A 13,237-nucleotide genomic window follows, 5' to 3' on the forward strand; every position below is an offset into this window, starting at 1 on the left:
GGACAGGAGCTGGGAGGCGCGGGGCCTGGCCGGCGGGAGGGTCCCGCACCCTGGCCCAGTGTGAACACTCTGCGCACCCCCACGGCCCGGCCCGCCGGGGGCGCGGACTACAAGTCCCAGGAAGCCCAGAGGCAGGCGCGGGGCGGGGCCTGGCGCAATTCCCCGGGATCCGGCGCGCTGGGAAGCGCCGAGGAGGACGCAGCGGCGGCGGCCGGAGGGCGGCGAGCGCGCGGGCGGGCGGGGCGCGGGCGCGGGCGCGGGCGAAGGCGGGGGCGGGGCCGACGTGGGCCGGAGCCCTGCGTGCCAGGGAGGGGGCCGGCCGGGTAGGCGGCGGGCGGCGCTCGGAGCGGGCTCCGCGGCTTGCACGGCGCCTGCGACTCGGTCCCAGGTCGCCGGGCTGCGCACGGCAGGCTCGCGCGGGGGCCCCGGCGCGCCGGGCGGCGCAGTACGCAGCGCGCGGACCCACGCCACGGCCAGGAGCCCAGAGCGGGGCGGCCACACTGCCCGGGGGTCGGCCCTCGGCCCCGGCGCTCGGAGCGCGGCGGCTGCCTGGGCTTTAATGGCTGCTCGGCGGAGCAGCGTCTAGGGCTGGAAGGCGGCTGCGGCTCAGGAAGGCGCCCGAGCGAGCCTCCTCCGGGGCCGGCCGCACCCGCCGCGGCGCGCTCCATGGGGGCGCGCTCCCCTCGGGCGGCTCGCTGACCCGGGACGCCGGGGCCCGCTCGCTCGCCGGCCGCGCGTCCCGGCCATGAACTGAGCCCGCGGGCCAGCCCCGCGCCTGCTCCGCCCGCGCCTTTCTTCTCGCGCCTTCTCCGCCCGCCGCCGGCGGGCCCGGCTCGCCGGGGGCTGCGGCGCCCCGGGCTCGGCGGCCCGCGGGCCCCGGGGCGCGGGGTGGCGGCGGCGGCGGGGGGCGCGCGGCTCCGGGCGCGGCGCCTGCACCATGAACTACCAGCAGCAACTGGCCAACTCGGCTGCCATCCGGGCCGAGATCCAGCGCTTCGAGTCGGTCCACCCCAACATCTACTCCATCTACGAGCTGCTGGAGCGCGTGGAGGAGCCGGTGCTGCAGAACCAGATCCGGGAGCACGTCATCGCTATCGAAGGTGAGGGCCGGGCCGCCTTGGGGCCTCGGGAAGGCACGGACGCCCGCGGCGCGGCGGGGGTGTGCGCTGTGTGCGTGCGGGTGTCCACACTCGCCGGCCGGGGCACGCGGCTGCCCCGCCGAGGGAGCACTGTGGCGCTGCTTTCCTTGCAAGGTCGGGCGAGCGTCGCCTGCGCCCCGCGCGCCGCGAGCTCCGCCAGGAAGATGGATCGTCAGCGTTAATTTGATAATGGACAATAGAGTCTCTCCTGCGGGAAAGTGGCTCGGTGCCTCCGCGTCCTGGGCCGCCCGAGCGTCCCGGCCCAGCAGACGCCTGGGGGCAGCCGGAGGGGTCGGCGCCACCCGACCCCTGACAGGTTACCAGGCCAGGCCTGGGCGTCTTGCTGGACGTTGAAGACGTGTTCTGAGAAGTGCTGCCGCTGGGGGCGAGGCCTGGGCCGGCGTGTTTGGGCAGTGCAGGGCTGCCCTCCTTAGTGTCTTTGCTGAATTCAGGGGTGCAGTTGAACTTAGTGGATGCCGAGAGCCAGCCCCAGCCGCGGGAGCATCGTGCCCAGGTGCAGGTCCATTTGCCCCTGTGCAAACGCTGGCCCCGGTAGTGTGCTTTGTACCAACCGAAAGTCCTGGGTTGGATGAGAGGAAGAACCCTACCAGGAGGGCAGGGCGTCCTCCAGCGGAAGGGTCTCGCTTTCATATGTCTGCAATTGGAGGCCACTGAAGTGGAGGGTGCTGTGGTTTTAAGGGGGGGCAGGATGCTTGGGCAGAAACCCCCCCCCCCTTCCCTCTGCATGTCAGGCAGGGCCATGGCCTTCCAGGAGAGCTACAACAGCAGTCTGCCTTCCGGTGCTGTGCCCTCTGGATTTCTGGTGGCTCTCATTTCTCTGTTTCCAGGCTGCTGATTTATTTCCCTGCATCATCCCTTTGGTCCTGCCAAGACTCACCTGGGGCACCAGGTGGCATGTGCGTGGGCAGTGTGGAGTCATATCCTAGCCACAGTTAATCAGCACTTTCTCCCCTCTCAGTGCTCTTGGCCAGTGATGGTGAAAAGCCTGCAGAGTGGCTTGTCCATAATACAGACTGGCCGGTAAGACCTCTATTGCGGAACATTGAGAATGGCCCAAGGCCGGCAGGAATGTGCCTGAAAGCCTGGTGCTGGCGTTGCCCAGCCTCCTCCCTCTGTGAGGGAGAGGCTATCAGCCCACAGAGAGGCTTTGCCTTGGCACTATGTAGTCCGAACTACTAACCCCGAAGTGTTTTGGTTTGAAACTTGGCCAGTTAGGTGGAGAAAGTGGATGTTGTGTTGCTGAGCCCTTGGCATTTGGCAGCCCTGTAGACTTGAACCATGTCCCAGCCAGGCTGGATGACTGGCAGACTATACCCTTGGGGAACTTGCTAATTCCAGGGGAGGTTCCAGGTGGAGCTCCAGCCTTATGGGGTCCTGGCCCTTTGTGTGTATCTGTCTCCCATGAGGTCACCTGGCTGCGTTGTTGGTGACTTAAGATGCTCTGTGGATTCCTCAAGAGATGGGCTCTGTCTGCCTCTGCATGACTCGTGGTGAGAGGCGGCAGGACCTGGACCCATCTGCTGATGATCGGGTGGTGTTGCAGCAAGGTTCCTCCAGAGCTCCAGCTCTGCGTCTGTTTAGGGATCTGTGAAGGCTGCACGGTGCTCATCTCAGATGGTTCTTCCTGGCTGTCTGGCTGCATCCACAGAAGTCTGATGAAACACTGTGAAAGCCGGTATCAAGTATTGAAGGCACCTGGCTGAGAGCGTCTTTTGCTGCGTGAAGACCTCTGGCTGAGTGGGGTTCACAACACCTCGTTTTTATTTCCCATTCTTGAAGCTGAGCTTTGGGGCTCAAGCACTTCCAGCAAAGCAGTTTGACTTTCTAGCAAGAGGATGTGGTTGCATTTTCCTTTCTTCCTTAAAAGAAAAAAAAAAATGCGTCGTTCCTAGGTGATGGTTTTTTTTTTTTTTTTGACAGCATGATGCCTGTCCTTACGATTTGAGATTTTAGGCCCCTTCTTGGCCGGGATCCTTGTCATGTTTAATAAGGCTTTGAATCATTGGGTGAATCCTGTTTGGGACCGGGGTGATGCTGTTATTTTTCTCTTAGAAATGGGGATGTCTACATTGTGTGGAGCTGTAGCTAATTTAGTGAGGCTTAAGAACCACTCAGGCATGCTGCTGTTCTTTGCATGTTCTTCTGTTATCAATAATGATACCACTTTTCATTTCTGTAGAACTTTAACAGAAATATTTTTGCATCTATAATCTCATTGTGTGGCTTCACCAACCCTGTGAGGGAGGGTGGGTAGCTTCCTCATCCTCATTTTATGAAGGAGCTGGTGGAGGTTCAGGGAAGGATAATGACCTCCTTAACATTTGACTGAGGTGGTTTAAAGTCTGATCTGAACCAAGGGATCATTTGAATGGAGTTTCTGTCTCCACACTGCATGTGGATGGCAGGAACCCAGTGCTGGCAACTGAGCCTGCGCTGGAACATCACAGTAACTGCAGAGGGCTCCGCGCAAGGAACTGTGCCTGCCTGTGCGTGCACCTTGGAGGTTTTAAAGTCTAACTGTTTCCAATCAGGACAGCAGGTGCACATCATAACAAATGGCTCAAAAAGTCACTTGTCCCACCAAATAGAAAACTGACCACATTTTAGAAGATTTCCAGCTAGGGATTTTTTTTTTTCTCTTCCTCTGTATGTACATACACAAAATTGGGGTCTGACTTCCAAAGCTTCTGGACTACCATGATATGGGCACTTCTTTTTTTTTTTTTTTTTTTTTTTTTGGAGACGGAGTCTCGCTCTGTCGCCCAGGCTGGAGTGCGCTGGAGTGCACTGGTGCAATCTTGGCTCACTGCAGGCTCCGCCCCGGGTTCACGGCATTCTCCTGCCTCAGCCTCCCAAGTAGCTGGGACTACAGGCGCCCGCCACCTCGCCCGGCTAATTTTTTGTGTTTTTTTTAGTAGAGATGGGGTTTCACTGTGTTAGCCAGTATGGTCTCCATCTCCTAACCTGGTGATCCGCCCGCCTTGGCCTCCCAAAGTGCTGGGATTACAGGCGTGAGCCACTGCACCCGGCCGGGCACTTCTTAATGTTATGAAGAGCTTTTGAAGATAGGGTTTCTCTTGTTGGCACAATATTCCCACATTTGGCTGCACCCTACTCAAAATTTTACGTTTTCTGGCATCTTCAGGAATTTTTGCTGTTGGAGTGAGGTGCACCCTTGTCCAAGGGAAGGATGTTTTTGGCTGATGCTTATTTCAGAGCGAGTTGAAGTGGATCTGGGTTGGAAAATCTCTTAACGATGGACTAAATATATTTTAGTTGAAAGGCCCACCAAGGCTTCCAAATAAAAACAGATCCGTAATCCTGTTTGTAGGCATGGGATACAGGGGATTTTGCCCTCAGTCTTGTTTTAAAACACTAGCTTGTCAGAAGAGAACCGGTTTTTTTTTTTCCCAATTTTTGTTTTGTACATTGAGAGGTTTATTCACCCCTCCCTTCACCCCTAAATCGCTAGAGTTTAAGGAAGCATTGCTGATTGTTCCAGATTTATCTGATTAGCTTTCTGGGATGTCTTATGGGACATGGCATGCTGTGAAACGTAGCCACACAGCTGTGTCGTCTCTGGAGCCTCCGCAGCCACCATGCCCAGAAATGAGCCTGAGAGCCACCTCGCCTCCAGTCTGAACAGCGTGTGTTAGTTTCCCCTCTGGTTCTCCTTAGAAAAGTCCATCTGGGGTTGATGGCATTGAGGTAGATGAATCAACTGCCTTTCTCGTTCAATAAAGCTTGTTCTTCTTTCAAGGATAAAGCCTCTCTTAGCAGTTGCACATCGTAATTCAGCTTACCAGCAGCAGGACCGTGATGTGAGTGATAACCCAGCCAGCTCATTCAGCCAGGCAGCCTGATTCCCAGGTTCCCACTCATCGCCGGGAAGGTTGGCCTTCCTCTGAGGTTGAGCCCTAAGCCAGCCCTCAAGCCTCCATCCCCACCAGGTGGCCGATGAGAGGAAACCCAGGCTCTCCACTGGCCTGGCCTGGCACTTGGCGGGAGAACCCTGCCCTGCACTTCTTAAGGGCATTTTCACAGGGAGATTCCAGGACCCCTTAGTAGTATCTGAGCCCCAGTGTTTGGGGGACCTGGGAAGATGGGTCAGGGTTCCCCACTTTGTCCCATGATACAGCTGCTCTGTTGAGCATCTGTCCCACAGAGTGCGGAGTGTCTGATGTGCATCATCTCAGTTCGTCCTGCATCGGTCCTGTACACAGATGCACTGCTGAGACCCAGAAAGCTTAGGACACTTGTGCAAGAGCGGTGAGCTGGGCCTGTCCGACCTCACCTCTGGCCCTCCGTCACCGTGTGAGATAGAAGCGGAGCCCCTGTTATTCATACTTCCCATAGGCCGTGTGTGCAAAGCATCTCAAGCTTGTTTCCGCCACCCAAGGCAAGAGGGTTTGAGAAGGCCCCAAAGAACCAAAAGTATTCTGTTCTCTGTAAAGCAGCTGACTGTGGCAAAACTTCCAGAAGCATTTGTTTTCATGTGGAAATGTATTTAGTCCGGTTGATGCAGGTGTGCATGTTTAGGGAAACAAACATTTTCTTCCTGCCGCAGATAAGTGTCATGTTTCTTTGTCACCATTGGCCATGTTCCTAATCCTTCAAGTTGAATGAAAGGTGGCAGGTTTGCAGTCCTCTCCTTAAAAATAATACTCAGCTGGCTTTTAGTTGCTTCCAGGTGAGCTCTCGTACCTTGCCGGCACCGGGGGCCTCCACGATGCGGGCTTTCCCTGTGAGTCCAGCTTACTCATGCCTCTTAGTTGTGGTGCAAGTGCTCTTTGAGATGCCGCCTTCTCTGCCTGTTGCTCACCCTGTGAGGCTCGGTCTGTGTTGGTGTCACTCATGACCAGCCTTGCCTTGCCAGAATTAAGGCCCTCCTGCTCTCTGCCCACCCCGTTTGGCTCATCTACTTAATCCCACTCCAGCTGGGAGGTCTGGAAGCTGGTTGAGGGCAGAAATCAGGGCTTGTTTATTGCTGTATCCTCAGTGGTTTGATCATGTCTGGCCCTTGAAGGATGCCCAGGGATTGTTTGTTGGCTGGCTGACTTGCCAGAGGGTCCTTTCAAAAGCTCCTTCTTGGTAGGATAAAGAGTGTTTATACGCTGCAGAAGGGAGGGCATTTTGAAACGTCCCCAGAGCACAGAAGTTAGGGTTAGACACCTTTTGGATTTGGTGGGCTGGCTTGGTGGGAACTCAATGTCATGTGGTGTTTGGGATGGAAGTGAAATTTTCTTTACTATATGTAGGGGAAGCAAAAGATTTGCTTGCTAAATCTTGGCAGTTTTTTCAGATCAGCTGTCTGCAACAGGTTGGTGTTTATGTTGGGTGTAAGTGAATTTCAGACATAGAATCAATATTAAGAGGACAAACGGGTGACAGCCTGTGTCACTGCCATGATATAGTATCTTCGGTGTCACACCAAGAGCAAACGTGAGTGTGTGTCAGGTCACATTGAGGGCTGGTGGAAACAGATTGCTGGCCCCTCCCATACCTCCCGAGTTTCTAGTTCTGTGGGTTTGGAGCAGGACACAAGAATGTGCCTCTCTTAACAAGTGTCCTGAGGATGCTGATGCCCTGGTCCAGGGACCACACTTCGGAAAGCATTGCTGTAGAGGAAAGGCAGCTCCAGTTGACTTGGCATCATCTCTGGGCCATTGCTGCTTCTTCCTTGCTGTGCTTGTAGCCAGCTGAGAAAGTTTCCTATCAGCCTCCCCTGCAGGTTGCAGATGAAGACACCGCAGGCCAGCTGCTCAGGGAGTTGCTTGTGGTCACACAGGCTAAGCGTGGTGGAGGAGGGACTTAAACCAGATCTGAATGGTTTCAAGCTGGTGTTCATGTGATCTTCATGATGCTATTTGAAAAGGAGCTGAATGCTGGGTAAGGGGCCTGTCGTGCCAGACCCTTTTAAATTTCATTAGAGATGGCACCGGGTTCAAGAGACTGGAGAAGAGACCTAGAGCCAGCAAACAAAAGACAGAGGGTTTATTAGGGGAATTTATTTACAGAGCGGTCCCATGGTGGCCTGGGCAGGAGAAGCGCTGCTGCCTGCTTTCAGAAAGCGTGCAGTTTATATAGCATTTTCACTTAACACCCTCCCCCAAACAACCACCACCCAGCAACCTTCTTTTAACACCAATCAGAGAGCCTCAGTACCCTGTATGGCTTGCTTTCCGTGGGACAGGCTGGGGGTTTAGATGTTCCTCATAGATAAGGAATGAATCTCCGGGTTGGCCACTCCCGGATTCCTTAGCTCAGAACCCTGAACACACATTCAGGTGCACCTGCCATGCAGGGCCATTCTCAGGGTGTGCTTCAGTTATTGCTGTCAGGGGCATCTGTTAGTGGGCTGCGTTTCTGCGACGTGGTGGCATGTCGGGTGGACATTGCCAAGAGAATCTGGTTGGGAGGTGGAGGCAGCTGATGTCCATTTCCTTCTAGACTCATTCTGTGGTTTTGTGGATTTTCCTTCTTGTCTTTCGGAGATTGTTGCTTTTTAATGTAGTCTCATGTATATTTAGATGGGGTTCTTCAATATTCACTTATTATATGATGATTTGGCAGATGACACATTTTGTTACCAATATTTCCAAGCTGAAAGCGCGTTTCTGTAAAAGACAGAAGCTAGATGTTACTAGTAGCTTAAAAGAGCTGTTGGAGGAGCCTGAAGGAAGTGACTCAGAAGGGAGAGAAGCAGTGGGGGCAGCTGCAGGAACCTTCAAAACAAAACCTGCAGCCCTGTTGCTACCACCTCTTGTTTTTTGCCTAAACCAGGCGTTTTATTTTGTTAAGACGAAAATCCCTTATTTTGCATCCGTTTTTCCCCGTATACCCTGCAGGTGTTTATAGTTTGTGAGTCTCACTCTGGCTTGTTTTAACCACTGATTTCGTTTCGTCTCATGTTTCTCTACACTCTAGCAAACCTGTGTCCCCCTCCCCGCCCCCATCCCAATCCTCCAGACCCTTCGAGTCCTTAGCTTAAGTGATTGAGTCTGGCAAAGCGGATGAGGCTTAGCTATTTTTAAAATCCAGGGTTTGAGGTTCTGATCTGGTGCTTAGCTACATAATTCCTTCCCTTTGTTAAGTACCTTTCTCTGAGAAACAAAATGCACTCTACAGATGTTAATCTCTAATCTTTGCAGCATCTGTTATTTTTATTCAGGGGTACTAGTGCTTTGTGTGTGCTGCAGTGAGCCCTGGCCTTCTGGAAGCTCTGTGCTTCTGAGGGGCTGAGGGGGATTTGGGGGTCCCTTTTCATAGTGTGGGCTGTCTTTCCCAGGATGCAGTGATGACCTATCCGGAGGCAGGGCTGGTATTGTCCGTGGGGTCCAGTCCCTCTATCTTCCAGGGCTTTTCTGGTCACAAGAGACCATGGCCAGAAGTGAGTATGGTGCTTGTGTCTGGGGCCTGGGGAGGGAAGGAAAACAGATACCACCCCCTGCAGAAGAGATCGTTAATGGATTCCTTGAATAACCAGCCAGATAGCTTGTTTGTGTGCGAGGTTGGGACATTTTCCTTAAAGAGCAGACTAAATATAGGCTCGAGGGTGGGGACCAGGGCCCAAGAGGGGGCTGCCACTGCTTGCTCCAGTATCGCTTCTTCCGTTGGTAACCAGAACTCGCCACCAGTCCCGAACAGGTGGCCACCCTGAGCTCTCTGGGAACAGATTGGTGTTTTTGTTTAACCAGGGGCTCATTTGCAAATTTCACACTTCTCCCGCTGTTTGATGGGGATTGTCTTTTTTTGGGCTGCAGTGTTGGAGTATTTGTACAGTGTTTCTACACAAGCAACTGTCTAATCTTTAAAACTGCTCATGCCGTCTGGTTGTCATTAGCATCATGGTTAGAAGCTTTTTATTTCCTTTTTTTTTTAAGGGTGGGAAAACACTTTTCATGGTTCTGGGAGAAGAATTTCAAATAATTACTGGCCATGTTCACAAATGATTTATGTTTGGTCTTGGAGAAATGTCAGCATTCAGCGGGCTCTAGTAAATACAACCATGTTGATTTCCAGCTTAGGACAAAGCTACTGTTACCCTATTCTCACTCAGATAATAGTCTTAAAGGCAGAATGGTATCTTTAGAAAGTAAATTTAGCTTCAATTCAGTAAGTTTTAGTTTTAGCCAATAGTAACTTATAGTATTGAGGATACTTGAAAGAAAGAAGTCAAACATTTTAAAAAAAATTTATGAATGCCTGCAACAAATAGCCACAAGACCTACCCTTTTTTCAGGAAAGCGTTTTCACTTCTTAAATGTCACCTTGGGGGCATGCCCACTGTGTGATGGTACCCTTCAGCAGGATTGGTATTGTCGGAAGTGCTGGCTAGCTTATGTAATGAAAAAGAAATTGATTTGGAAAGAGCTGATTGCCCTGAACTTCCATCCTGTTTGTGCGCTGAGCTGCCCTTTTCAGTGGGGGAGAGTCCAGCATATTTTCCAGGGAGAGCGCTTCCGGAAGCCTGTCTGCACCCCCTTTGTTGTTGTTTTGGAAGGTCTGGGGTGCTGCTGTGAGCCGGGGTGGAATATCTGCTCCTGTTCTGACGAGACTGCCCCTGCTGGAAGTTCAGCCTGGTGAACCTGATTTGGGAGGGGATGGTGTGATTGGCGGGAACAGCATTGTGTTAATTTTAGCTTCAGCAATCAAGCCTGGGTCTCTGAGTGTTCATGTAGTACTTGAAGTTTGGGTTTGGAATTGGTGGGATTGAGACCACTTCAAACTCTCTTATTTCTTGGAACTTGTTAGAATTTATTTATTTATTTTTTGAGACAGGGTCTCACTCTGTTGCTCAGGCTGGAGTGCAGTGGCACTATTGGGGCTCATTTGTAGCCTCAACCTCCCAGACTCAAGTAATCCTCCCACCTCAGCACCCCCAAGTAGCTGGGACTCCAGATGTGCACCATGCCTGGCTAATTCATTGGATTTTCAGTAGAGACGGGGTTTCACTGTGTTGCCCGGGCTGGTCTTGAAATTCTGGACTCAAGCAATCCACCTGCCTCAGCCTCCCAGAGTGCTGGGATTACAGGCATGAGCCACCGTGCCTGGCCTGGTTTTTAATTTTTGACACAGTCTCTGTCAATTAGGCTGAAGTGCAGTGGCACGATCGTGGCTCACTGAAGCCTTGCTCTCCTGAAGCGATCCTCCTGCCTTGGCCTCCCAAGTAGCTGGGACCACAGGCACGCACCACCATGCCCGACTAATTTTTTTATTTTTTTTGTAGAGATGGGGTCTCGCTATGTTGCCTTGGCCTCCCGAAGTCTTAGGATTACAGGCTTGAGCCACCGTGCCCAGCCTCGAACTCTCTTTTTTATTTTGACACATAACATAGAGAAAAGTGCCTGAGTCATAAAGGAGAAAGTTTTCACAAACTGATCACATGTGGGACCAGCATCCAGTTCAGTGGCCAGCACAGACTCATCTGTCGTGAGGGTCGTTAGAAATTGTAGCCCCCGTTTATTGGTCTCTTCTGCCTGTGATATGCGCTTGAGTGGCTGCCTGTTTTGGGGGCTGTCAGTGTTTGAGTGGCTGCCTGTTTTGGGGACTGTCAGTGTTTGAGCAGCTGCCTGTTTCGGGGGCTGTCAGTGTTTGGCTGCCTGTTTCGGGGGCTGTCAGTGTTTGAGTGGCTGCCTGTTTCGGGGGCTGTCAGTGTTTGGCTGCCTGTTTCGGGGGCTGTCAGTGTTTGAGTGGCTGCCTGTTTTGGGGGCTGTCGGTGTTTGGCTGCCTGTTTTGGGGCTGTCATGAATAGCACCACTGTGCAGATTCTCACTTGCCTTTTGGTGCCTATATGGCCTCATTTCTGTCGGGTGTGTGCTGGACTGTGTCTTTCTCTCTGTGGGTTGGACGTAGCTGCTCGTGAAGCCGCTCCTTCAGCCCAGCAGCCCCTCCCTGGGAAACCTTTCAGTACCTTCAAGGTTCGTTTATGACACTCAGGATGGCCGTTTGTCTCCCTTTGCTGATTTTCATTCTTTCAGTTGTTTGTTCATAAACAAATGTTTGCATGGCTAATGCATTTCCAGCACTTAGAGATTAGGTTTTTAAACTTTTGGATTGTCTGCAGGCTATTAATTCCTTGTTAGTTGAATAATGACGGCTCTGTGCATGGAGCTGTGTGAGCGAAATCCCTCACCAGGAAGAGGGCGCAGTTCCCCTGGGACTGCAACAGGGGCCCCTTTGGCTCTCCTTGGCTCCTGGCAGAAGTCAGTTGTCAACTGGGGGACTCTTTCTGGCTGAGCCCCAGGCAGCCTCAGTCCATCTCTGTGCTGGGTTTTAGATAACTCACTGGATCTGTGTTGGTATTTGAAAGGGAATTCACTCTGTATGTTTGGCCCAAACTGTGTTATGGCCTTCATAGTTACGTATTAGCATTATTCAGTTTTTGTTGTTTGTAGCAATTATGCTGAAGACACAAAAGAAGAGAAAAAGCTAAGTGTTGCCAACTCAAGGAGTAATTTTCTTTGTTCCAGCGCTGTGTCCTAGCCGCCCATCCCCCTCCACAAAGGCCAGTGCTAAACAAGGCCAGAGCCAGGAAGGACACGCGGGGCCATGGATTGAGTGAGGGCAGTGTGTGCGTGTACGGATTTTTCTGGTGGCTTTGCAATGGCAAATATTTATTTTGAGGGATGGTGGTGGGAGGACCAAGTTTATACTCACTTTGTTTAGTAGAGGAAGTGGCCAATGTGAGAATCAATAGACAAGATTTTATCAAGCCCCTGCACTGGGCAGAGCCCAGTTTTTGAAGCTGGGAGAACAGGCAGATGTGTGGGACGCTCAGGGCCCTTCAGATCTCACCCAGGAGCCACTGATACAGGTAGATGCAGCCACACAAGGCTGTGTGGGAGGGGCCGGGGGATAGGGCGGAGTCCAGGGAGAGATCCTGGAAGCCAGGTGGCAGTCAGGAGGGCTTTCCAGGCCAGTGGGTACTAGGATTGGAGCATCCAGAACAGAGTCTCTTCAGCCTGGGAAGAGTGGGGTAGGCGGCTGAATAATGAGTGATCCTTGACAGCCCCGAGAGCAGGCTGGGAGACCTTTTATTGGACGGTCTACTACTGATAATGGAGCCTGCTTGGAGAGGGGAGTGCTTTTTTTTTTTATTCTTTTTTTGTTTTTTTTTTTTTTGAGACGGAGTCTCGCTTTGTCGCCCAGGCTGGAGTGCAGTGGCGTGATCTCAGCTCACTGCAGCCTTTGCCTCCCAGGTTCAAGCGATTCTCCTGCCTCAGCCTCCCGAGTAGCTGGGACTACAGGCATGCACCACCACACCCAACTAATTTTTATATTTTTAGTAGAGATGGGATTTCACCGTGTTGGCCAGGTTGGTCTCGCGCTCCTGACCTCAGGTGATTTGCCAACCTTGGCCTCCCAAAGTGCTGGGATTACAGGTGTGAGCCACTGCGCCTGGCCGGAAGTGCTTTGATACCCAGCTGTTACCATGCGAGATGGAGATGCTGGTGACTGAGGGTCTGGGCTGTGGGAACAGCATCAGGGCTGTTGTAAGGGAGGGAGCTCATTGCAGTCAGCGTTTCCAGAAACGTGTGTTTAGAAGACCCATTTTCCATGGTTACTGTTACCTTGGCTCTTGTTACATAACTCTTGTTAGATCCAGATACTAAGCTTTTTTTTTTTTCTTTTTAAATTTTTTTTCTTTTTCTTTTTTCTCTTTGAGACAGAGTCTTGTTCTGTCACCCAGGCTGGAGTGCAGGGGTGCAGTCTCGGCTCACTGCAACCTCTGCCTCCTGGGTTCAAGTGATTCTCCTGCCTCAGCCTCCTGAGTAGCTGGGATTAAAGGCACCTGCCACCACGCCCAGCTAAATTTTTGTATTTTTAGTAGAGACGGGGTTTCACCAGGTTGGCCAGGCTGGTCTCAAACTCCTGACCTCAGGTGATCCACCTGCCTCAGCCTCCCAAAGTGCAGGGATTACAGGCGTGAGCCACTGTGCCCAGCCCTATTTTATTTTATTTTATTTATTTATTTATTTAGCTTGGGTTTCAATATTTTAAAAAATTTGAAGCCAGATGCAGTGGCTCATACTTGTAATCTCAGCACTTTGGGAGGCCGAAGTGGGAGGATTGCT

General features: G+C 52.4%; 1 protein-coding gene across 6 annotated transcripts in view; it reads left to right on the forward strand.

Moving 5' to 3' along the window:
• Positions 1 to 261: 261 nt before the first annotated feature.
• The window catches only part of AGAP1 (ArfGAP with GTPase domain, ankyrin repeat and PH domain 1), a 644,171-nt gene continuing 631,195 nt past the window's right edge, over positions 262 to 13,237 (forward strand). For all 6 annotated transcript variants that reach the window (XM_030802725.1, XM_012501083.2, XM_030802726.1 and 3 more), the window contains exon 1: positions 262 to 1,100. In XM_030802725.1, coding sequence (XP_030658585.1) covers positions 938 to 1,100 — 163 coding nt within the window. In that variant the 5' untranslated portion in view covers positions 262 to 937. The remainder of the gene's footprint in view (positions 1,101 to 13,237) is intronic.

The sequence above is a fragment of the Nomascus leucogenys genome, chromosome 22a (assembly GCF_006542625.1).
Source record: "Nomascus leucogenys isolate Asia chromosome 22a, Asia_NLE_v1, whole genome shotgun sequence".
Taxonomy (NCBI): Eukaryota; Metazoa; Chordata; class Mammalia; order Primates; family Hylobatidae; genus Nomascus; species Nomascus leucogenys.